General features: G+C 42.7%; 2 protein-coding genes across 5 annotated transcripts in view; one reads left to right on the plus strand and one right to left on the minus strand.

Moving 5' to 3' along the window:
* Positions 1–20031, plus strand: part of LOC132263817 (interference hedgehog) — a 28564-nt gene extending 8533 nt beyond the window's left edge. Inside the window, exons 2-9 of one of the 4 annotated variants that reach the window (XM_059763807.1) lie at positions 7894–7980; positions 16621–17064; positions 17126–17291; positions 17352–18033; positions 18090–18240; positions 18300–19109; positions 19170–19339; positions 19661–20031. In XM_059763807.1, coding sequence (XP_059619790.1) covers positions 16629–17064; positions 17126–17291; positions 17352–18033; positions 18090–18240; positions 18300–19109; positions 19170–19339; positions 19661–20029 — 2784 coding nt within the window. In that variant the 5' untranslated portion in view covers positions 7894–7980; positions 16621–16628 and the 3' untranslated portion in view covers positions 20030–20031. Of the gene's footprint in view, positions 1–7893; positions 7981–16620; positions 17065–17125; positions 17292–17351; positions 18034–18089; positions 18241–18299; positions 19110–19169; positions 19340–19634 lie in introns of all 4 variants that reach the window. The other 3 variants (XM_059763808.1, XM_059763809.1, XM_059763810.1) reach the window with 3 other exon arrangements.
* A 1052-nt stretch (positions 20032–21083) lies between these two features.
* Positions 21084–23212, minus strand: LOC132263838 (uncharacterized). The gene is made up of 2 exons (XM_059763833.1): positions 22983–23212; positions 21084–22919 (listed from the first exon to the last, which is right to left on the minus strand). Exons 1-2 carry the CDS (start codon positions 23210–23212, stop codon positions 21104–21106), a joined length of 2046 nt encoding a protein of 681 aa, XP_059619816.1. The 3' UTR covers positions 21084–21103.
* Between the last annotated feature and the right edge of the window lie 1677 nt (positions 23213–24889).

The following is a 24889-nucleotide window of genomic DNA, read 5'->3' on the forward strand; positions in this document are numbered from 1 at the left end:
GATGAGGAAGGAGATCTGCCCGATGTTAATTGGTAAACGCTTCTGAATCTGTGTGATGGAAATAAATAACGAAACGATATCCATTTAACAATAACGTCTTGACGATTGGGTGCAAGATTTATCTTCTATCTCATGGGTCGTTTCTTCACGAAATCGGACTGAGGAGGAAAAAATGGGCAAAAGTTGATAAGGTTTTTTTTTTCGAGCAGAGAAGAGAACAGCTCTTTGTCGTTCTTACGTGACTAGAGAAGAATGCCTTTTAGGCAATAAAACCACCCGAAAAAACAGTTTATTTGAAGTTTGTCTCGTCCCGACGGAACAAATATAAATATTTAATATTCGAGCAATTCGCATTCCGTCAAAAAAACCGGCTTCAAATGATAAAATAAATATTTCCCCGCGGTAGTACATGGAACCCAGGGGATGAGCACAGTGAATTCCTGAGCCTGACAGTCTTGCGTTGTGTTCTTGATGAGAGCGAATTGGTAGCGCGGGGAAAGTATGCGATGTGAAAAAGTGTATTTAGGAGTTGTGCAAATGACGCAATATCTCATGCATTGGCACGTAACAAGAGTAATTTTTCGCGTATTCAACTCGGCGCATTTTTATGTTAATGCCTCGCGGACAGAGGCGCATGAGAAATGGTGGGATGCTGGAGGGTAACAGACATTCACCCGAACACAGGTAAATGCCTTTGGGAGTTACTTGTCTGCGAGGTATTTCTCTTGCTGCCATTGTCTTTGTTGGCGCCGCCACGACAAAAGTTTTTGAGATATGCGCGGAGGGCGAGAGGACTTCCTCTCCAACCGTACAGGCTTTTTTGCACGCGCTCAACTTCGTGATAATGTCGCTCGCGCAGATTATATTGTATATATTATTCAGCTCGAGCTGAGGACAAGTTCATGGTACTTTATGCCGCTATGCGCGGCTATTTGTTGGCTGCCTCTCTTGCACTGTCCAACAATGTAGCATCGCGAGCGCTGCTCCGGAGTTTCTCTAAGTCCGAGTGGATAAACATAATGCTAATTGTCTGGCTTAGAGGAGAATTATGGAACAAACAAGGGCATAAGAGTACTTTCCTAAGTCGCTATTAGCATATGGACAGAAAAGGAGTTGCGCGCAATGGTTTGGCATAAGGCGATTTGTGTTGCTGGTCAGTTCTGGTCTAGATCCTGATCTTTGGCCCTTGATTGTGACGTCAGCACGCGAGGAATGTTGATCATGTTTCAAATTTGATGATCGTCAGCAGCCGCTAAATACGACGTGGCGCACAATGGAGAGCGTCTGAGAGAATCTCCATGAAACACCTCATTAATAGAAGACTCACGAATTTAATATGAAAACAGAATATCCAACAAAAGTCACACTAACGAGCTGCAGAGAGCCTCTTTTTTCACCGTCAAGGTTCTGCCGATCGAGGCTGAGGGAGAGAATGGGGCTCCTCTGTCGATTGGCGAGGGGGTGGCGGCGCGAGGAGCTGACATCTCTCAGGTAGAAATCTGTACAAGCGCGCCCATGGACAAGGAGGAGAAGAAGCACGAGGCAAGAAATCAGCAAAGTCCATTTGGTTTTTTTCCACTGCACGTCTGTGTAAAGTGTTTAGCTGTTTCTACTTCCAACCCCAGCTCTATTATTATGATGATTATTGTTTTCTATTGGCTGCCGATATCTTTTATGATTTTCTGATTTAGAGCATGAGTTGGAAGACAGGGAGAAAAAGGAGTCCCAAATATGTCTTCCTGTCAACTTGTTTTAGTTTCTTTACCCAGTTTTATGTCTCAATCAACGCCAAGCTCTTGGATGTGTGCTGCTGCACCGCGGGGAAAGGTGAGACGTGCAACTGAGAAGAGAACACGCAGAAGAGGCAACAGACAGAAGATTCAGAGCTTGGAATTTCTGAGGCCATTGAAAAAGAGAAGCCGAAAATTTGGTGAAGAGGAATAATTTCGAACCGAAGAAGCTAATGTATATTGCGATTTTATATTATTTCTCAATACGAGTCAGAAGTTATGTTTTGTTCACATTGTCCCAGAGCGTTGAGAAAGAGTTGCCTTTTTTCTGTTTCATCTTCTTTCTAGGCTTCGTGTTGTGGGCAGTCAAAAAGTGATTTTTTCGGTGTTCACGTTTGATAGAATGGAGGACGGTTTCTTTGGCTGTTTGAATGATTGATAGGGTAACACAAGAGAAATCAATGCGTGACAGGTTTCAGCACGGCTCTCAACTCATGCACTTGTACAATATTTCTAGAAAGAGTAATTAATTACGTAACTATATAGACAGATTGCTTATCAGTAGTCGAGAGAGGTAGTTTTGTACTTTGGCGCGGTATTTACTCTTGATAAATGGAATTAGATACTGTTTATAATGTGCTTCTAAATATAGAAAAGAGCGAGACATGGGATTTAAAGTGAAAAATACTCAATTTTTTAACATTCTGTAACACAAATCAATACCAAGGTATACAGAAATTTCAAGCAAGCTTGATCCTCGTGTTTAAATCTGCCCCGCTCTTTGCTTTTTGATGCATGCAATGTGTGGGAATATGCGATAAAGCAAATAAAAAGGAGTAAAATTTGAAATAAAATAAGTATGAATACATTAAAAAGATCATAAGAAGTGTGGAGAAGTTTGGTTTCTCTCGAGACGCGCATTTCAAAGGCTGTGCCATTATTTCTTCATACACGGATGGAATATCCACAAAATACCTTCATCCTTCATGTGCATAAAACAGGACAGATCATGAGATTTTCTGCCTACGTGCAGAAGAATAATCATAAAATGCATAATGGACAAAAAGCCAGTAAAATGCACATCGAAATCACGCTTGAATTGCAAGTGGAGTCGCAGTTCCTGTTGATGAAAGAGAAAAAAGTCTTATGGTGAAATTGTGCGTAAAGAGGCGCAGTTGATTGTCTGGTGGAGTTTTTCTGTTTCCTCTAAGAAAATATTCCCCGAACCATTCTAACCAAATATTGGATCGTTCTGCGTGAGCAGAAGCCGTGAGAAGAGTGAAAACTTGCCTCTCTGCTCTTCAGCATTAATCATCTTATTGGGATTCCTCTTCATCTCGGCTTGTTGGTCACATTAATTTGTCCAGGAGGGGGATTAATGAGCGCGTGTGTGCTGTAATTTTCAGATTTTTGCCCTCTCTGGTAAGTGTGCATTGACGCTAAAGGTACGCGAAGATGCCAATGGCACTTCATGACTCATCGCAAGTGGCTTAAATCTCATTGAGAGGAGAAGACAAAATTGAGGTCGGTACTCAGAAGCAATTTGTTCATTAAGTTTTTCACACAATTGAACACTTTGGGCTCTAAAAGGAGAGGAATTTCAGTGAAAAAATCAGGCTTTGCCTATTTCACTGCTTAAGGAGAGATAAATCCGAAGATTACTGAGTGAGGATTTAGTACTAAAGACCTGCATCTTCAATGGATGAAAGAGAGGAGCAATGCTGAGGAGACTTTAGCATTCAGTGCGTGTATTTGAGATGCCATTGCATTGAGGAATTCCGAGGATGCAGAGCTGCATCCAATGGAGAATAATGTGCACATGATGGAGGTGCACAGTTGCGAATCCGGCTGCGATAACGAAAATATGCATGTACAACATCTTGCCCAGTGTCTGCTTTATGGTTTGAATTTTTGCTGGCTGAATGGTTTCGAATGTCGCCGCGGAGTTCTACTAAATACTCCCTACTTCGCCTTCACAATTTATTATTCATCAGGAGACGCTTGTTCTCCTGCGGCACTCTGGATAATCTGAATTGAAAGGGAGTTTGTGTGGAATGCACTCGAATTGCTGAAGTCACGTACAATTCCCATAATGTGACGCTCATATTGTTCCACCCATCAAAGCGACGGGACAAATTCATTGAGAACAACACCAAATTATGATATTTATCACGATCTTGAGATGGGGGCATATGAAAAAATGGTAATCTGATATTTTCCCCTTGTGCGGTTTTCCACGCTTTCGCGATGTGCCAGAGTTGAGACATCGTGGGGTCTTTTTGCTCCATTCCGAAACTCCTGCTCAACTGCTCAAACACTGATTCAAGAGTGAAACTTCTTTTTGCTCGCCTCTGCGCCAATGTCGATGCACGGCTGCAGCCAAATACTGCGTTGGTTCTATTTTTAAATTTATATTATGTTGGATTAAATAATTATGTTGTAAAGGCCTCTTGTCAGTTTGAATTTCAATCGCGCGACTTAGAGTCGAAAGAGTTGTTTTGATGGTGTGGAAGTGTTGCACATCCAAATGCTCTTTCTGTGCCTTTTTGTGTGGCGCATTCTTGGAACATTATGATGGAGATTTTCGCGTGAGTGTTCATTCATCGACTCCAGTAAACATCAAGACTGGCATGGCGGGAGAATGCTTGAAATTGGTGCAGTCGTTCTAAGTCGCGCTGCCGCATCGAAATCAGTGGTTGTGCGGACGAAGGAGAACGCGAATTGAGATGTATCAGACAGACAGATGTAGATTTCAGTGAATTAAGTGGAAATTGGGGTTCTGGTTGCGTGTGTGCCTCTTTTCTGCCCTCGGATCGTTAAATTCATAGTGCGCTATTCAGACTTCCTTTAATCACACTACAGCTCTAGCCGGACGAGAGTGTTAAGTTGTCAATAAGTTTTCTGCACAGTTTTCAGTGTGTGGTGGAAAAGAATTATTGTTATTATATTTTCTGGTTGATTGGCAAAGTGTGTAATTTATTGATATGCTAAATTACAGATTATAACATCAATCTAAAAGGCAATTGAGTAGGTTTTTAATTACAAAATGCCAATATGACATGGAAATGCAAAAACACGTTGTGAGAATTCCATCTATTTCTCTGCGTGATAAATAATGGCCAACTTTCCTATTTTTCACGCTGCTACAAACGAATGTCCGCTACCAAAAAATTCCGAGACAATCTCTCAGTTCTCAAGCACCTGAAACTGTATACTATTTTCAGTGCACGTGCTGTGTCCGCAAATATATCCCCTAAGCCATATTCCCAACGATTTAGCATCACTCGAGAGATAAATAATCCGCCCCAAAGCCTCGAAGGCAAGTGAATTATGTCTCAAGAGATCTGCGGCAATTGGTCATTGTGCGTGAGTTTTTCACACAAATCTGTGGGCTGTGAGCGTCAATATGCTTATCTTCTGCGGAGGTTCAACCTCTAGGTTTTTGCTTTCTGGCGATTGCACTTCAATTGGCGCTTTCAGTGTTGATTGTTGCGTTGCAACAACCCAATCAAGAGATCATTTGTGGCACTCTGGAAAGAAAACATTGCGTTGAAATGAGCCGAACGAGAAGCACTCTGTCCACCCACAAATATGATGAAAATTGAGCGGGAAATTGTGTGAACAAAAGCACACAATTCTTCAATAGTTCCCCATCAACAGACTTGCATTTGTGTTGTTAATAAGACGACGATTGTTGCTGAGAGAGGCATATTTTTCTGAACTGTTTCAATATGTCAATCTCACTGTCCATGTCTCTCGGCAGACATTCTGAAATGCTACAATGGATGCTTCTTATAACATTTTACTTCGCATTTTCTCCACTCAACACAAAGTGACACCGGCCAACAAGACGATAAATAATGTATTATCCAATATATAATTCTTGAATGACTTGAGAATGGAATTGAAGCGAAGGGACGCTGAAAAAAACCCTTGAACATTTTACAATTCAACATTGAGTTTAATCGAGGGTGTAGAAAAAAGTGTTCCCCTACAGGAGAAACATGAAAACATTTTGGGAAATGACAAACAGGCGCCGGAAATAAGAGTCATTAATATAATTAGGACACATCAGATTTTAGGAACCACAGTCTCATGGTTGTTTCCCAACGCTCTCTACAAGATCATTTTACTGTGCGGAGAGATTTGTTGTGACAAAAATAAATTGAAATTGACTCAAGCTTTTTTCCACGCATTTCACCTTTCAAGATCTCTTTCCGAGAATTGCTGAAAACAGTGGAATAGTCATGATTAAGACTAGCACGAAATATGTCACTCACTATGTTGTTGATTCTCCTTAAGTTTGGCATCAAGAAAATAATACAAACTTCTTGAAATCTGGATTTTGTTCTCCGAATCTATGTCACTGACACGTGAAAAGTATGCTCAATGTGTTCGCAATTCAGCAACAATATTCACAGTCATTCTGCGGAAATATCGAGCATTGCTGCCTCGCTGAAATTTCTCCATAAAATTTCTGACAGCGCGCATTACTCATAATTCTGGCGAAAATCCCCTCAGCAACACGGCACAATTTTCTCACATGCACGAGAAGATCTTGCATGATAAAATAGAAGCTTGTTCGACTTGGCTTTCAGTCAAAAATCGAAAATAGTTGGACGCCGTGCGGCATCAATGTCTTCGCTCCTTTTAATTATGTGTGTAGATTTTGTGGTAAGCAAATTGCAACTTATGCAGCCCAGAAAATGTCACCGGCGATGATCTAGCGGTGAGGCGGCAATGATGACTGATTTTAGAGAAAGATGGAGGGTGGTGTCTTTTTCACCGGCACTATTTATAGCCCACAAAACGTGTCAATCCATCACTCATGCGACATCATTTGGTTCCGGCTGAAATTTTACATATAAAATCGCCACAATCATTCTCCCCGGGGCTTGATTCTCAATTGAGCCATTAATTAAAGTTGTGCAACAAACTCGCTTGATGCATTTCACATGTTAATGCTTTGCGTCTGGGACGCATCTTGATTTCCGGCACGCACGCTCATTGCCATTTATGGTGTTTTTTGCGTAATTTCAATCAATCTGCACAGATCAAGACGCATTGTCTTGTTGTGCGCTGCACAATTTAGGGCAATGCTGCACTTTGAATAACATACCAGACAGATCTTGAGACTTTATTGTCGATGAACATCGCAAATTATCCACACGTCCCACTCTTGCAGTGCGATTGGGAAATGCATAGAAATTTGTCGTTTTGCATGCGAGAGAACAGCATTATATTGAGCATAAATTGCGCAATGTTGTGCGTACAGTGCGCGAAAAGGTATCAAAGCTACTAAGTCGTGTGTCAGAAATGCTAATCGACGTGGGTTAACGATGATTGGGAATATTTCTGATCTATTGTCGGAGTTGAATGGCGAGAGGTGTCCATTTCGGGCTCAAATTTAATCATCAGCTTGTAAATCAAAGAGTTAATTTCGGCACTTTTGAATGGGATGTGCTTTTTTGGGAAGTTTTCAATAACGGCCAAACCACAAGACATGATTATGCTTCGCCGTGTCGAAGGATGGATGAGAACATCTCTCAAATGCAGTCCGCGGGATGAATCGCAAGAAGAGACCTAGAGCGGTTGTGGTGGAAAAAAACGATGATTTCCTTTCAACACTCTTTAATTCACTCGGGGATCATTTTGGAGGCATCAAAGAAAAAAGAATGTCAGACAACGGGTGAGTCATTGAGGAAAGCTGATGTGTCTTGATGAGGAGAAAACTGAATTGTGACGGCATAAAAAGAGTCTCATATTGGATATTCCTTTTGAGAATATGATCTTCAATGGTAATCAGGTGGAACAAGACAAGATGCACCGCTTCGGCGCATGAGACATAAAACCGCTCTCGAGATGCTGAGATATCACGATTGCGATTCGGTCCCGTTACCGATCAGGTAGAGAGAAGGTGAAGAAGTTGATCGGCGGGGAATTGATTGGTGGGTCCCAACAAAGAGCCACGCCAAGCCGATTGCTGTGGGTCTTTCGGGTGAAATTCCCTTCTTTGATTAATGCGTAACGCAATATTCTCCAACATGTGTCAATAGTCCTCCTTATCAGTGCTCACTATCGAGCCGAAAATGACATTTAGCCTCTCGGTGTGACTGAATGTAGTTGATCAAATATTAAACATTTGTTCTTCGGCTCTTTCTAGGTGTGTTTCCACGGGTCGAGAGAGGCCAAACTGGTGAAAAATATGGACAGAGTCGCCCAGAAATTCCATCTCAGCTGAAAATAGAAGGTAAGAACAAAACAGTGTGTTCAGTTGATCTCATTTCTGCATTCTATGATCTCATTTTGCGCCCCGATCGCACAACATAAATTGCAAATATTAAGAGAGAGACGAAAGAGTGACAGTGAATGGAAATGGTGAACTTTTATGTTGAGACTACTGAACAGCCAAGATTATTTACTGCAATGCGAGTCTTAGTTAAAATGCATTTGAAGCAAATTTCTTAATGTTTATTTAATGAGGAAGACAGTCTCACCATGCGGAGAGCTCTGCTCTTGTGGCTCAAGGGGAGCGCAAAGTGGTGTTTTTCTACACAGCAAAAAAGCACACACCGAGGAAAAGATTGACTTTAATTGATAGTAAATTTTATTGGCGGTAGTTGCGCGATCATGGCAGTGATATGGGAACACCAACTGCTTTCGTACCGCGAACAGCACACATATGAGATAATAAAGGAACGAAAAATTACAAGAAGTGCATCTCAAACATGCCTCCATAATTGCACAATTTCATTCCAGAAATGATAGTGATCTTGTATTTATGAGTCACACAGTTTTTCTCCCCATCATTAATCGCATCTTTTGTGATTTAGCATCGTGCGCGCAATTTCGTTGAAAAATGTTAATAATAGTTAGCAAAATGCAAGATCACTGTGAAATGGGCGAATGTTTCGACCCTTCGCAACATGATGATGAGTTGCAACGTGTGTTTTCCATTATAAATTGAAAATTATTGTGATGAATTTGTGAAAAAGCCACACAATGTATTCAAAAAGGCGAGGATCTCTTTTTCGGAACAATCGAAGCAAGTGATTAATGATATGCGTGAAGAATTTGCTGACCGCTCGAAAACTCCTTCACATCATCATCACCACTTGTTAGTTTTCGATGAATTGATTGATAAAAAGTGTAATAATCCACTTATGTGGAACAGAGAGAGCGCGATATGTGAGCTAGAGGAAATTAATTGCTTTTCCTATTGTGTGTTCAATCGCAAAAGTATCCATTGAGGTGTATTTAGATATAGTTAATTCACAATGGCATTAAACTTAACACCCAAATGTGAGGTTTTTTGGCCGTCTCTTATGCTTCTTTTTTTGGCAATCTTTGCGGGGAGAAAGATCTTCTATGAATAGATCAGTTGCCGAAAACCAGACATCAATAGACAGTTTAAACTTACATATACTTATCGATGAATCCATTGAACATTTCTCTGAGACGCAAAGAGCAAATGCCACTCATGATCAGTGGGAACAAGAAGAAGGTACGTTGAATTGCATGGCCTCGTGCAAAAATCTCTTGGGATGTTGCGGTGGAAAAAGTTCGCACATCGAGAGCGCTAAGAAAAAGGCAAAATGAAAAATTGCAATGGAATCCTTTGTGTTCTCGATCACTTTGAGATCTTATAATTATATCCCTCAGTATATTGGTGATGTGTATTCTTAACTCGATTCTCCAGGTCTAAAATGCCTTTTATACAGCCGTGCGCTCTTTGGGCCCTCTCTCTATACACTCCCTTCGTTTTCTTCCACCCGGAGTCACTTAATACACTTTGGGTCCGCTAACCGCGATCGTCGAACCATTGAGGAGAGACGTGTACCTTGCAACAACTCCACTCTGCAATTTTGCACACCCAGAGTCTCTCACAAGTCTTCGGCGGTCATCTAACTGCTCAGCTCTCGCCTGTGCTGGTGCTTGTCCGTGTAATCAGCAAGAAATTCCATCGCAAACTCAGTACTGGATCGATTTATCACATCGCAAATAACACCCTGACTTTCCGAATATGTACAAAAACACCCCACCTGAATTTTAATCCCATTACAAAACAAAAATCTCTCAAAGCGATTCTCCTCTAGATTGGGTGAAAATTTATTGTCATTCTACCTTCCTAGTCCAACTCTGAAGTGCAAATTGAACTCTTTTATTGGGTAAAAGAATTAACCTGAACTTTGGGCTCTTCATCGTCTTCGTGGCTCCTTTTTCACTTCGCCAATACATGAGCGCATGAGCTTTTTAGTGTGGCACTCAACCATCTTGAAATTCCCTTCGCTTTCCCATAAAATGCGAAATGCGGTAAAGGCATCATAAATTGGCATACAGGTGCCTCGTCGTTGATATTATTACCACTAGACGATGATAAATTGACACAATATTATATACCTCCTTGACGGTCTTTTCGCTGGCCATATAATGCGTGCCCGCTAAGCTGTCTGTTATCATATGCGGCTCCGATGCCAGGCACAAAACGATTAAATGTTTCAATTGATTAATAACTCCTACACAGACATTGACTGAACGTAGTAGGGAATTATAGCTTCTTTCTTTCTAACCTTAACCCTCTCTGTGATGTTATTGGGCTAGAAAAGTAATCAAAAAATGCAAATTGAAACAAAATGCCTAATTTTAAACGTATTAGAGCTGGGCGAAAGCCAGCTCTATCTGTTTTCTTTGTGTCATTGGTGTCAGAAATAAAATTCTCAAGCTATTGTCGCTATTATTCTTCTCTGTAAACTTTGGGATTGATGTTGCGGAAATTTCTGTCAATGAAACTATAACAAAAACTCCTTGCACTATTGCTTCTCCTAATGACACAAAGTGGTTTAGAGTTACTCCTAAAATGTTGTAATTTACGCTTGGGAGTGCAGATAAAATAGAGCACTTAGTGCAAGACAGATTGCATTATGGGTGGAGGAAAATGATTTACCGTGGGATCGAGTTTGGAGCAACAAAACTGCCATGTGTAAAATGATATAAAGCGACACTTGCATGGTTTAGCGGGTGTTCTTGCATAACAACAAGATATATTTCTCTCCCCCATATTGCTATATAGTGCAAGCTGTGTTGTCTAAGGTGTCTTTAGTATTAATCGACTTTCATCTTCTATGCGCGCATGCTTGGGAAGATTGAAAATGAAAAGCAGCGCTTTGAGAAGAGATGTGGAAGAAAAGGAGTCATTTATTGCGAGACATGGAGTGAACGTCTGAAGTTGATCTATTAATTGAATTCCGCGTCATTAGCATCACCCGGCAATTCTGCTGGGAAAACACTAAGTTCACCAGAGTGAAGATTTCAAAGCTCATCTTCATAAATTGCTGAATGCCTTGTGTGTACTATATACATTAATTGCATTCTCTGGAGATGATTAAGTACCAAGATGCGTGTGTCTTTCCTTTAATTGCGATACAGAGCACTTGATGGGATCTTGTTCCACTCTGCGACATTTCTTGCAATCTATTGACACTTGATGAGTTGCTAATGGCTTTGTGGCGATGTGAGGTGTGAAATATTTGCTGAAAATATCTTCTTCATTGCAAATTGCACTTGGCTCAGCATGAAAATCAATAAATGGACATTGATCGTGAGGTGAACGATCGCAAAATTGACCATATCGAATTCTATATGTTATAGTATGGAGTATCACAGAAATATTAAGCCTCTGCTTTTGAGCATATCCGTATTAGACACGAGTCATTAAGTACCATCCTCTCTACATTCTCATCTTTCGTCTTCCTCACTCGCGCTTTTCAAGACTCTACATATTTTTGTGTAATTCCTCACACGAGACTGAGGTACGTAAGCAATCAATCTTGATCGGTTTGATATTAATTGGAGTGTGCGCCTCGAGACATTGGGTGTCGTCTCTTGATTGCGCTGCGAACTGCTAAAATCGAATAATTAGGACCGGAGATACGAGATCGGATGACAAAGGGCATCAATTCTTATGTTACTACTTTTGAATAGGTGATAATGTGATACTTGTACTTCCGCCAGAGAGAGCGAGAGAGTGAAGGGATTGAATTTCGCATCCAGGAAGAATCACGTGATTAGAGCTGATCCGGATAAACTTGTCCAAGTGTCTGATATTTTGTGAATCTTTCTGAGAATTTTGACACAGGAGAAGTGCCAGCAATTATCAGCACGCGATGAATTTTCGCCTCTTTTGCCGAAAACGCACAACAAAACCATAGAGAAAGAGAATAAAAAAAATTGAGAATAAAGACTCTAGAAGCCATTATGTTTTTCCTACCATCTTTGATAGATCGTGTGAGTGAAGTGTGATGGCTATGCAATGAATAAGTGTAAATGATTCAATTATTCTATTAAAGAAATTTCCCAAAAATTGCCCCGCCAAATAACTGGCCATTAATAAGTGGTGTGTAATTTATCCATTAAGGCTTCGCACAATTCTCCATCTGGTATTATTAATCTTCTTCGATTGACTGGGCTTCCGACGATGTGAAATTGTGCAGTTCTCCATCGTCAACAATGCTGTTGACACTGAAGAATGATTTGTGTGTGATGTCAAGCGTATAAAATTAGCTGATGACACTGGTTTTTGGATTTCGCTATGTGAGATAGAGAGAGAAGATGTCGAGCGAATGGATGAGGAAAAGGTCAACATGGAAAATCATTTAGTAATTTATTGATTTTCTTATTAACAATACACCTATGCTGGAGCATAAATTTCACTTTTGTACTGGCAGACTGATCGTGAGATGAATCATTTCTTGACGTTTTTACCTTTTTGTCCATCAATTCTATTAGTCTTCCATGCATGCGCGCTCTGAAAATGCATACTTGCTCATCTTTCGTACTTTATATGCCTGTCTGTATGTTGGGATCTTGGCGAATATCGAGGGATGCCAAGAGCAAGAAATATCTTTGCACTTAGTGAGAAGAGAGAGGAGAGATTCGAAGGGCCGCTGAATTAGAATGGCTTGAGAAAGAGATGAACTGGAAAGAGGAATCTCGTTTGAAATATTGATAAAAAGTACTTCATCGGGTATTTCTTCGCCTCATCTGCAGTGGAAAGACTTTATGTGTTTGATGATCAAATTTTCAGACTCGTCCAAAAGTCCAAAAAGTGGCTGAAAACTGCCTCTGGCTAAACATTGACGAAATTGTTACGGAAGGGCTTATTAAAGGGACACTTCTTTTGCGCGCTGTGCCCATATTCTATGGGTGGAATTGAGTCCAAGTGTCTCGAAATTGAAATTTATAAGCAAGGTGTTGTGTGTGGTTTGCCTTTTCCATTTTCTTTCTTTCTCTCTGCATACAATAATAGCATTGAATGTTGGGGTGAGCACATAATAATTTTCAACTTATTCTTCGCTCCGATCAGTGCAATTCCGCATGTGCAACAATCCCAAATAAATGTGCTTCATTTCATGTTTTGCTAGCCATTCGCAATTGCCTCTTGCCATCCTTCCACTTCGGCCAAAGATATGATACTTTATGTGTTTGATGGCTTTGTGATCGAAACCGCGAATAATCTCGCAATTTGATCTCCGGAGGTGGAAGAAGAGTGGCAAATGCGTGCAATGAGGGGTGCATTGGAGGAATTTCTCACCCATTCCGACCCTGGCTCAGCATCAAGTAGTAATCATTCATAATTACGTGCTGGAATTGCTTCAAGGAGGTGCCTCATCTTTTTACATTCGTCTCGCTTTTTTAATGCCATCCTCCTTCTCCCCACACGCTCCATCGAGTGCGTCTTCTCTGGGGCAATTGGTATGGAGAAGAGATGAGAGGCGCGCTAGAGGGTATGATTGGGTGTGGAGAGAGAGGTGAAAAGGCGAGATATAAATGTACAAAATGCTGAATCGGCAAAATGTATAATATTTCTCTGTTGTGCCACTCGAGATGTAAAGCATATTGGGTGATGTGTGTGCGCCTCTCGAGAAGATATGGCCATTGTTGGGTGAAATACTAAATGTTCTCAGCCCCTTTTGTGGGTATACATCAACATCACCAGCAAAGTGTCTAACATGTTAAAATGATTTTAATAAATGAAATAACGTGATAAATAATCGGATTCATTATTGTAATCCCTGCGTCTTCACAAGTGGAATTCACTCTCTCACAGTCCAAACTATACATTGAATGAATTTTTTTTTCCAGGCGGATTGAAAGAAAATGATGTTTAAGGTGATGAAACGATAAAAATTGTGTCTTGAATCCAATCAAAAATTCTCTTTTCGATTAACCATCGTTGGTTAAGATCTGGAGAGAGAAAGACATGTGCGCGAGTGCGAGTGAGAAGATGGAACATTGGAGGAGGATGTAACATGAAAAATTATTTTTTCCTCTCCTCTCTCGCGCCTATTCTCATCTCTACAATCTCTTTGTGTATCGCGAGTCGCACACCGGTTTAATATTTTGTTGTGTTATCAGATATTTGGTTAATGGGTTTTGCTGCCCGAAATTCGACGGTGTGTATGGAAGACAAAAGGATGGAAAAGAGACGAAAAGAATGGAAATTGAATCGATCGAGAGGCTATTTAGTGGTGGAAAAGAAGAGTCAGAAAAAATAGGGGCTATTCTATTACTAACAATCATCATCACTCACCCAGCAGCCAATTATAGTCAATAAATCGTTGGAATTCACTGTGGAAGATGTAAAAATTCCCACTTCCATGAGATTTTTTAATTGAATAAAGTTGGGGATTTTGTTCGACTATAATTGGGCGAAGGGGTTTTTTCACTCCATGTTTCAGGTGTAAAATAATTAGGCACAAAATTATCACATGAAATGGGCTTCCATTCTTGGAAGGTGTGAAAGAATCCTTTGAATTCATTCGTTGGTCTGGACATTCGGTCTTATAGAACATTTAGTTTTTGCTTCTGCGTGTAAGAGGCTCAAGAGAAAAACACTGAAACATTTTTAGATAAATCCTAGTTCATTTTTTTCTATTTAAGCACAGTTTCTCCCAAAATAATAAATTCCCAACTGTAGCTGTCGACTCAAGAGCCCTCGAGAGATCATCTAAGTGGCGTCAGGAATTCAGTTGATCCGATAACAGTGTGATGGGATTCTATTCTCGCGCTCTGCGAGACCTTTTAATCCCTTTCATCTTCTATCATCCATATAAAATTCAATTTCCTGTGAAATTCCACCCTGATTTTCCACGATGGTGACGTGAGAAAGAGAAGCCAGAGTGTTGATAAGTCCACATCAACTTGTTGCTGAGAGATGTTTCGCTTCTGCTGCTAATGAAAGAAGTATGTGGCCCGAAAGTGTCATCATCACACCTCAATAAAAGCGAAGAGGAAAATATTGGATCAAGAGTGGATAGCGTCATCCATTAATGAGGTGTACAGCGACACTGGAAACTAATTAAGGCTGTATTCTAATTAGATTGAAAGGCTCCTATATCACAGATTTATTTGCCCTCCCTTCCCATCATCTCACACTGAGAGAAGAGCTGTGAGAGAACGCCGAGCGTGAAGCTCGACAGTCGCCCACTTTGTAAATTCCACTTTATCATGCGCAGAGTGTGAGAGAGATGCCAAGGGTTTGGGCAGCGTGTGAGAACCTGAAAGAAAGTCTCATTGGATTGTGCGATCGGTGGAATTCCTGGACGCTGTGGTGGAAGAAAGGACATATGGGATCGTTAAACTCTCCTCAATCTTCCTCTCTCTGTCTCTTTTTTCAATCTGCACGGTTTAATTTATTTTAGGGGCAAGTCTGAGGCTCGCCTGAAACGTTATCGGCACTCGCGATCAATTAATACTTTTCCGAATATCAGTTTCGAGACGCTGGCAATCTGTGTTTGTGGCATAGTCGTGTGCAAAATTTATTTGCACCACCTTGATCACCCATTTCGTATGTAAATTCCATAATTTTTAATGTACCCTACATCATAAGACCTGTTATGTGGCATTCTTCGGGGCCTGAAGATTGCCGAGAGACTTGGGAAATCCAATATTTTTCGTCAATTGAATTGATTCACCCGAGATGGCTTAAGTGAAATAAGAGGGCAAGATTACTTGAGGTACCAACACAATAAATATAATGGATAGCGTGAATAATATTTATTAACTTGTTGCTAGCTTGTTGGTCATGCTCGGCAATATGGGGGAAAAGGAACAGAGAGAAGACACTGGAGGACATCGCGATAGTTATTGTGATCCACGATAAAAGACGCCAGAGAATGGCCGTTGAGTGCGAGGGAGATGAGTTTTTCGTGACAAAAATAATGTGCAAAATCAATAAAGTTATAATAATCCACCATATAGGGGCACCATTAGTTAATGCTATTTTATTTTTATCGTCTCTTTATTGTACTTATTGGCGGATTTTTGCCGTGTGACCGCGAGAGAGCGAAAAAAGAGTCTCGCGCGAGCATAAGAAGAATGCTCACGGGTTTGTTTTGTGGAGAAAACGAAAGAGAGGAGAAACAAGTCACTGGCTGCCGTAAATCGAGGCTGGGATTTGTAATAAATGTGACAAGATAAGAATGGAATTTGCCGGAGAGGAGACTGTGCCTTTGGAGATTAGCTTGGGATTCCGGAGAGAGTGGGAAAAAATGCGTGGTTCGGTAATCGGATCTCTTTTAGCAGTATATTTGGAAATTAAAATCACTACATTTGCAATTAATTGTCAGAAGAGAGAATCAGTTTTTTCTCTTAAGATAGTACAATTGCTGAAATACGATGTGACCTCTCTTGAAGCGGTGAAAATAAACGTTTAATCCACTCCAAAAGAGGCTCTTGTACGGCACAACCAACGCAAATTCAATACAATTTCGTGCCGCGGTGTTTTATGCCAGATAAAAACTCCGCTCTCAGACAATATAATTGATCATTTCCTTGGTATGGATTTAATTAGATGATGTGTCTTTAATCAATGCATTGTTCCTCTTTGCAGATAACGTCATGATGTCTTCGCGGCGGATATTTCCTATGGCGCTGCTGCGATGGCGGATCGCGCTTCTCGTAGTGCTCAATTTGGCCCTGGCGGCCGCGACAACGTCGATACCATCATCGAAACTGCGCCTGTACATGGTGCGATCGCCGGAGACCACAGTGGCTCCTCTTGGCGACGAGGTGCTCTTCGAGTGCGCTCTCAATGTGGAGCCCGAGCGACTGCAGTGGCGCTTCCGGCTGCAAGGTGTTAAGAACGAACTGATGTACCTGAACGAAACAGCTGGCTACAACATTACATTCAGAGACGGCGTGAGTAAGCTGAGGATCTACGTGAGTCCCAAGACGATTGGAGAATACCAGTGCATTGCTTGGTACGGAGCCTCGGCCTTGGCGTCTGTTTCTGCCAAGCTCACGCTAGCCACAATTTCCCTGGGCAGTGACAACAGTGAGTTCTCAAACACTATAATCTTCCGTTGCATTATTTTGACTGCTTGTCTTCCTTGCAGACATCTTCGAGCAAGATGCCTTTGGCGTGAATATTCTCGAAGGATCGCCCAAGAGGCGAAATCATCCTCCTCAAATTGTTCACTGGCAAGTGTCGCCTGGGAACAGCGTTATCATTAAGTGCGGTGATATAGTGTCGAATCCTCCTCCAGTTTGGAGTTATTTCAAGTAATTTCCAGCCACCAAATCTCTATCTCAGTATTCTTATGAACCTTGTCGATTTTGCAGAGACAACGTCCAAATCCGTTCGTCTGTTCTTCAACTGTCTTCGGGCGCTCTCATCCTTACATCCTTAACACCCAAGGATTCAGGATCGTACTGGTGTTCTGCAGTGAATAGTATCACAGGAACGGAGATCAAGATCCCCAGAAGAACTGATCTCAATGTCACACACACGCCAAGAGCGGCTCCCAGCTTCCTTTCTCAGCCACCACTGGTGATCACGGTGAAGCCGGGCGCCACAGCCATCCTGGAGTGTCCTGGAATTGGGAACCCAGTGCCACAAGCCGTTTGGAGTCGCCCAGACGTGTCTATTCTGAACAATCGAACTCTCTTCGTGCCATACGGACTGCAGATAATGAAAGTCACGCCTGAGGATCGAGGAAATTACGTTTGTAGACTTGACAACGGAATCTCTCCGGTTCTGGTTCACACCATTCGACTGGATGTCCTCGAAGTGCCGACGATAATCGAAGGGCCTCGAGCTACTCTCACCAATGAGAGTGACATGCTTCATCTCGACTGCCACGCAAAGGGCTATCCAGAGCCCATGATCACGTGGATGATCAATGGAGTGGACGTTCAATGGGATTCGCTGATCCACACGAACAAATCGAGTCTCTTTATAAAGTCTGTACAGAAGAGACATGCGGGTATTGTGCAGTGTTTCGCCAAGAATGCAGCAGGAGAAGTGAGATAATCACTATTCTATCAATTGTGTGGAAAGTAATTAAATTCTGTTTGCAGGTGAATGAAGGAAATCTTCTGCAAGTCAATCCCAAACAGATTCCCGGAGAAATTGAGGTCTCTCCACTTGGATCTGTTCCTGAATCGACAAAGTCCAGCATTGATCATCCGGGAAAGTCTAAAGGCAACAACAGGAAAAAGCACAAGCATCGTAAGGAAATTACATTGTAAATTGAGCCTCTTTTCTAGTATTCTTTCCCATCTTTCCAGCTGTTATGATTCCTCCATCGCGACCGAGTGTGACCAGGCTTTCCGATGAGTCCGTGATGGTACGCTGGACTGTGCCATCGGAGGAGGGACTGCCCATTCAATTCTTCAAGGTGCAGTACAGAATGTTGGGGGATCCGGCGAGGAAGATCACGAGAACTCAGTGGATGACCTGCAGCGAGGACATTCCGCCGCATGTGCGATCGTACGAAGTGCAGGGACTCAAACCCGATCAACTCTATCGCTTCCGGATAGCCGCGGTGTACTCAAACAATGACAACAAACTGGGCAACACATCTGGGAAGTTCCACTTGCAGAAGGCGTCGCAGTTGAGCGTGGCCAAGAGTCACTTGGCGGCGCCCAATCTGCAGAAGGTCGACGGTGTCACGGAGACGGCGATTATGCTTTACTGGGCCTTTCCGGCGAATCCGCCCACGCCCATTGACGGATTCTACATTCACTTTCGTCCAGCGTCAACGGCGGGCGAGTACTCGAAGGCCACGGTGGATGGGATGAGCATTCGACACTTCCTCATGGATTATCTAGAGCCGGGAACGGCGTATGAGTTCAAACTGCAGAGCTTCACGTCTTCAGCGGCATCGGAATTCAGCTCAATTCTCACTGGGAAGACCCTGAAGCCCATGCCAGCGCCCACAGTCACGCCTTCAGTTGTGGCAGCATCGGAATCCTCGCCGAACACCTCGTCCAACCTGCCATTGATAGCTAGCGCTGCTGGTGCTGGATTTCTCCTGCTTCTGGTGATCATTGCGCTGTGCGTGTGTCTGAAGAAGCGGAAGAAGTCTCAGACTGACGGTGAGTTTCTGTGCAATCAGTTTTGTAGTCAGAAAGTTAAATGAATCTCATGATTTACAGATGGTGTGACTGAGAGCAAGGCGCATCCGGATCACATTCAAGCCGAACCGAATGGATTTCCTGGCGGTGGACGAGTTCTGGGCTCGCCAATACACAAGAGCAGTCGTCTGAATGGTGTTGTGCCGCGCATGAATATCACTGCGAATCCTCTCGCTCAGGAGGGTGACAAGGTAAGCGGAAAATTTACTTAGCTGCCCATCTCAAGACTGGGGACGAAGTGAATTTTCGCGAAGTATAATACGAGGAGAAGAGCAAAAAATTAGTTGAAAGGCGCAATTAACACCGTCAAATCTCTCTTTCAATTAACACTGTTTGGCTATTATTGTTTGCGTAGTTGAAAAAAAAACTCTTCCGCATCCCTGGACAATCCCATCTCATTTGGAGTACACTCTCTGGAATCCCCATTCATACCACAAGCCTCTTAGTTAAAGCCAGTTTAGAGCGACAACGTAGAATTTCTTCTAGTTTAGAAATCAGCGTGAATGTTCTAGAATCGCAATGTGATGGAGATGCGCTTCCTGCCCAACTCGATGCCCACTCCAGTGGCGGCCAGTCCTGGTCTGCAGCAGAACAACAATTGTCCTCCGCAGACGCTGCTAGTGGAGCGTCGCGGCAACGTGCGTCCGTACAACAACGGCGACGTGAAGGTGCCAATCACGCAGACCGACAGCTCGTCCATGAGGCGCACCAGGAAGCATCCGACGGGTATTCCTGTGCCCAGCAGTCCGCGGATGATGCACCACAACCGCTCGCCGATGCCCATCCGGGCGCAAACGGGCGCCAAGAGGCCGCAAACGGCGCGCCTCGGGACGCACGCGGAGAACATCTCCTCCGGAAGCCTAAACAGTATTGAAGTGTGAGCCAATTGAGCGTGGGCACAAGAGGAAAAAAAACTGCAAGAATTATTCGTAAAAAGTGTGATATTCCCAATTAAATTGTATACAGATGAGGAAGAGGACTTAGTTTGAAGGATTGTACGAAGTAGAAACATTGAAAAGACACTGATAGAATTTTATATCCTATTTTGTATTCTAGATACATGCATTCTATTGCTAGTTGTGTAAATTTGTACTAGTGGAGAGAGTTGCTAACAAAGACTTTTCCCATTCTAGTGTTTTTTTTTTTCTAATGCTAAACTAAACATAATGAAAATAACTCTGACTTATGAACAGAACCATACAAATATGTGTGCCACCAAATCCGCAAATCCGTCCGAACTGTAGGGATTTTAATTTAAGGAAGAAATGAACATACCGAAAAGAGATTTTTCTAAGGTTTGAGGATAGAAAATGCGAAGGATTTTAACAGTAAGATGAATTCACAGTACTTGACAATCATTGCCTTAGTTGAAGATGAAAGAGTAGGTGTTTTAGTATCTCTAGAGAGACTGGTCAATGTAACGTATTAAGTAAATTTACTTGAAATTAGTTTTAAAATGCTTCACTTAACGTTTAAGTTATTTATTTGAAATGTTTAAATGAAATTTCTGAAACATGAAATTCAGTGGAAACATTGAAGAAGTTGTCTGCAACTTATATGAGTAGAAATCGTGTTTCACGCGATAAGTTTATCCCAAGCTTATATTAATTTCACAAGAAAAGCTCTTTCACAGCGTGACTGTGAATGTTAGAATAATTAAAGAAATCACAAAGAATTGTGTTTTGTATATAAGCAAGAATAATAATCGTATAAAATTTTTATGACTAAAACACACTGTTTTCTTTATTAATGATTTTATTTTCTCTCTTTCCTTGTATAAAAAATCTTATAAAATACCTAATTAGAACCTAAAGAGAACACTATACAGCAATTATGGAATTAAATAATACAGAGGTGGAAGTATAAGGATCAGGAAGCTCTTTTCCCCATAGAGAAGATGCACCAAAAGTCCCAGAGGTCGCTTAAAGGTAAGAAAAATTCGAGCAGGAAGAGATTTACGGCACTGTGACTGGAATAAAGCGACTGGGATCCCCAACTTGAGGCATGAATCTCACTTCCACCTTCTCATTGTCGTCTCCCACTTCGAGGAAGGAATTCCAGTCGGCCAGGAAGTAAAATCCCGTCCTTCTGGGTGGCGGCAGAGGTTTCTCTGCGACTGGATCGATACTGGCGAAGGATTCCGCCAGCAGAAGCGGCGGTGCAGTTGTTGTTGAGGTCGTGGAAGGGACTTCTGATTTAGCATCTGACGCTGCGTCCACGATGGAATCGTCAGGAGACGCTGAGGAGTCCGTGAGATTGAGGGAGAATCTCACGGGCTCAGGACTCGAGGACACAGCATCGTCCGTTTGGTTCTTCTCTTCCTGGCGCTTTACTTCGTTCTTCGCCACATTGAGCTCGACGTGAGACACAGGATCTGGACCGATGCCCAGCAACGTTTTCACGTCGTACTTCGCTGTTGAGGACGAAATATTGCCTGACAGGGAGGCGTTGAGCTTGTCCAGTTTCTGAATGGTGTCCAGCAAGTAGTGCAAGTGGTCGAGATCCTCCTGCGTCACCTCAATGGGCTTTTGCTTGGGATTTCTCGGTGGAATGGCGATCTTCTTGGGAACCTGCATCTCCTTTTCCGGCAATGAGAACACCCTGGCGCGCGACGAAACGCGAACTGGCCTGTGATTTCTGGGCAGGACTGTAGTTGTTGTACTTGGCTTTGAGGTAGTTGAAGTGGTCGTGGAAGACTCTGTAGTTGAGGTGGACGAAGAGACAGGACTGCTGGTGGTGGTGGTGTCTTCAGGTTTTGCTGTGGTCACTTTCCGGACAACTCCCACCTTATCCAGTGCCTGCAGCATATCGCTCGGCAAAGAAATGCCAGCATCAAACTCTGGCATCTTCATCATTCTGGGCTCCTTGCTTGTAGGCTTGTCCGTCGACACCTCCACCTGATCGTCAACCAGACCGAGCGATCGGAAGAATTCCCTGTTGTCGTTGTTCAGCGCTTTAGCTGTGTCTTTGGGGATCGGCTTGAATGCCACGTAATCCTCAGACTGGATCGGCGCTGACAGGATTTTCCTGTAATCCTCCTTGACTAAAGACTCGGGCAGTGGTTTGAAGGGTTGCGACACGAACTCCGCCGCGCGCGTCTCCTCGTGCACCGGCTGATCCTCCTGCACGTCGAAGTGGCCCTGATCTTGCAGGAAGCCGAAAGACTTGAGCAGCATCTCCAGCTCGGGCGTGAGTTCCGGCTGTTTTGTGGTGGTTGGTGTGGGAGTTGTCGTCGTTGTGGTCGTTGGCGAGGTATCTGGAGTGAGTCCAATGGCCGCGAGTAGACCCACCACGTTTTCTCTCATCGGTGGTTTCGATTTCTCCTCAAAATTGGCTACTTCGGCACTGTAGTGACTGCTGTACTTCGACTTCTGCTCCGCAATGTGCAATTTCGTGGGCACCGTCGGCTCAGCTGTGATCACAGGGACGGTCTTTGGGTGGAACGTCGTCACGGCCACGTCTGACTTCTTGCGCTGCTTTGTCTTGGGATGGTATGTCGTCGCGATGTAATCATCGACCTTGGCCGCGAAGTCTGGGCGCCGCGTGGGCTTCTTCGACACCGCCATTGGCTTCACCTCCGACGGGATGACTTTGGTGACTGGTGGGCGCGTATAGAGCTCCTCCAGATTCTCCGAGGGCACGTTCTTCGTGTTGTACGGCAGCACCAGCATCAGAGCTCGCATGTGCTTCGCTCTGTTCATGTCTCCCACCCGGACGCTCTTCACATACTCCTCCTTCGTGACTGTTTCAAAGAGATCGGCAATTTCTCCCCTAAAATGAATAAAGATAATGTGACGCAGAGTAAAAGGGAAAATCCGTCACTCTCTCTCTCACCTCGTGAGCCGTGGAAGGGTGGGATCGGCGGCCAAGAGCTTCTGCACCTCCGAAATGGTCGTGACGACATCCTTCTGCGCCTTCTGCATAGTCTCGGCGGTCAAGTCATTGATCTCGCGCGGTGTCGCAAGCGACTTGGGATTGTAGGCGAATGGGTACTGAATGGGCAGCGGTGTGGCCAGACACAGGGGGAGCAGAATGAGAGCCACCAGAGTGGACTGGAGAGGCATTTTGAAATTCCCTCGCAAACTGCAAGACCAAAAAGAAAGCGTGTTATGCAAATGACCTCTTCTTAGCCATCGAGTGTCTTCTTCATCATTTTTACATAATCACAAGCATTCGTGCCTCATAGTAAATTCAAATGACAAACACTGACCCCGGACAGATCAATGAAGAACTGAGAGAGACGTTTTCAGCGCGCTCCACATGCCATTGCGAAGATGAGAGAATGCTGAAGAAAATTGAGATATAATTGATGGGCTTGCGTGACACGAATTGATTCTACCCGCCTGGCGATTTGTTCCACTGGCTATTTGGGTGATTTATGTAATGTTCACTTAGAATTATTATCGACAAGCGCATTTCTTCATTGTTAACCTGCTTTTCATCTCACGGAATTGGCGACAATCTCACGGAGAAATTCTCAAAAAAAGACGATAAACACTCGCATATAGTATGGCTTATGAGAAGCTGGAATGTCGCAGATTAAAAGCAGAACCGACGTCCAGCATATTAAGGTATTCCTGGAAAGTCTTTACCGATAAATTCTCATATTCCTTCTCAAACTTGCGTAAGTACAAGAAGTCCGCACGCATTTCCTTAAGTAATTCCACAAAAAACCGCAATTTCAACAATTGTTTATGAGTTAAAGCCAATTTATAAATTAACCATGCAATTCAAGTGCATAAATTATTCATTAGCTGACAAAAAAACCTTTCTCGAGAAGAAAAGCTCTTGAGAAAGACAGATCCGGCAATGGAATATCATTTCAATCCTCATTTTTGATTAAGTGACGCAATGCGCGTCATTAAGTTTCACCCTTATTGGGCTGAATAGGTGAGTATGTGAAATGTGTGAGTTCCAGGAAGAACAGCCATCTCTGACACAAGAAGGAATCACGTAATTAACTGTGCCTTTTTGCCTCATCACAGCTCCGGATTGAGTGAGATTTATATCGGCATCATTAGGTAAATTTTTCACATACATCTTTAGTGTGCAAATCTCCGCCGCCAAGGCATTCTCAGTGGTGTTCGTGATTTCGGAAAAGTGAAATTTATGTGTGAGAGACAGTGTTTATGGCGAATGGAAGAAGCTAATTCTCAAGACTGTATGCGAAAAATCGCACAAATGCAATGAAAACGGCGTGAAGAACTTTTACTTGCGAGCGTGGATTACATAAAAAATTAATATATTAATTGTGCTACTCTGAAAATTGGTGTATATAACTGATGAATTGTATTTTCACGAGGCAATCTCTGTGAAACACAGTTCTTTTCTGTTACAATTAATACACCACTGATCTCACGTTAGTGCAATTACACGGGCCAGAAGAGTGAAGACAGCATCAACTCTGCTGCATTTTCAATGAGTGTCTGCGAGATGGAAATACCATTAGATGTGGTACAGTGTTGAGATCGATAGACAATGGTAATGAACTCACACACAGCGCTTGAACAATTGAATCATGAATTGAAGAAATATTAAATGCTAATTTCTCTATTCTTGCGATATGCCAGAGATAGCCTCATTTTTTGTGTGTCGTTTCTGTGCCGGAAAAAGCATTGCCACATCTGGGCGCAGAATTATCAAATTATCACTGAGATGCGAAAAAAGAAAACTCCCCAGTGGCACGTAATATTTGTCGGTTGAACTAACTCTGGACTATTTTCCAAGGCGAATGAAAACCA

The sequence above is a fragment of the Phlebotomus argentipes genome, unplaced genomic scaffold (assembly GCF_947086385.1).
Source record: "Phlebotomus argentipes unplaced genomic scaffold, Phlebotomus argentipes genome assembly contig_39, whole genome shotgun sequence".
Lineage (NCBI taxonomy): Eukaryota > Metazoa > Arthropoda > Insecta > Diptera > Psychodidae > Phlebotomus > Phlebotomus argentipes.

What these genes read in the sequence shown, in the direction of transcription:
- LOC132263838 (XM_059763833.1), bottom strand. Translation starts at nt 23,212, where the DNA reads ATGCCTCTCCAGTCCACTCTGGTGGCTCTCATTCTGCTCCCCCTGTGT. An exon ending in ACCCTTCCACGGCTCACGAG is followed by an intron (nt 22,920 to 22,982) that starts GTGAGAGAGAGA and finishes TATTCATTTTAG; the next exon opens with GGGAGAAATTGCCGATCTCT.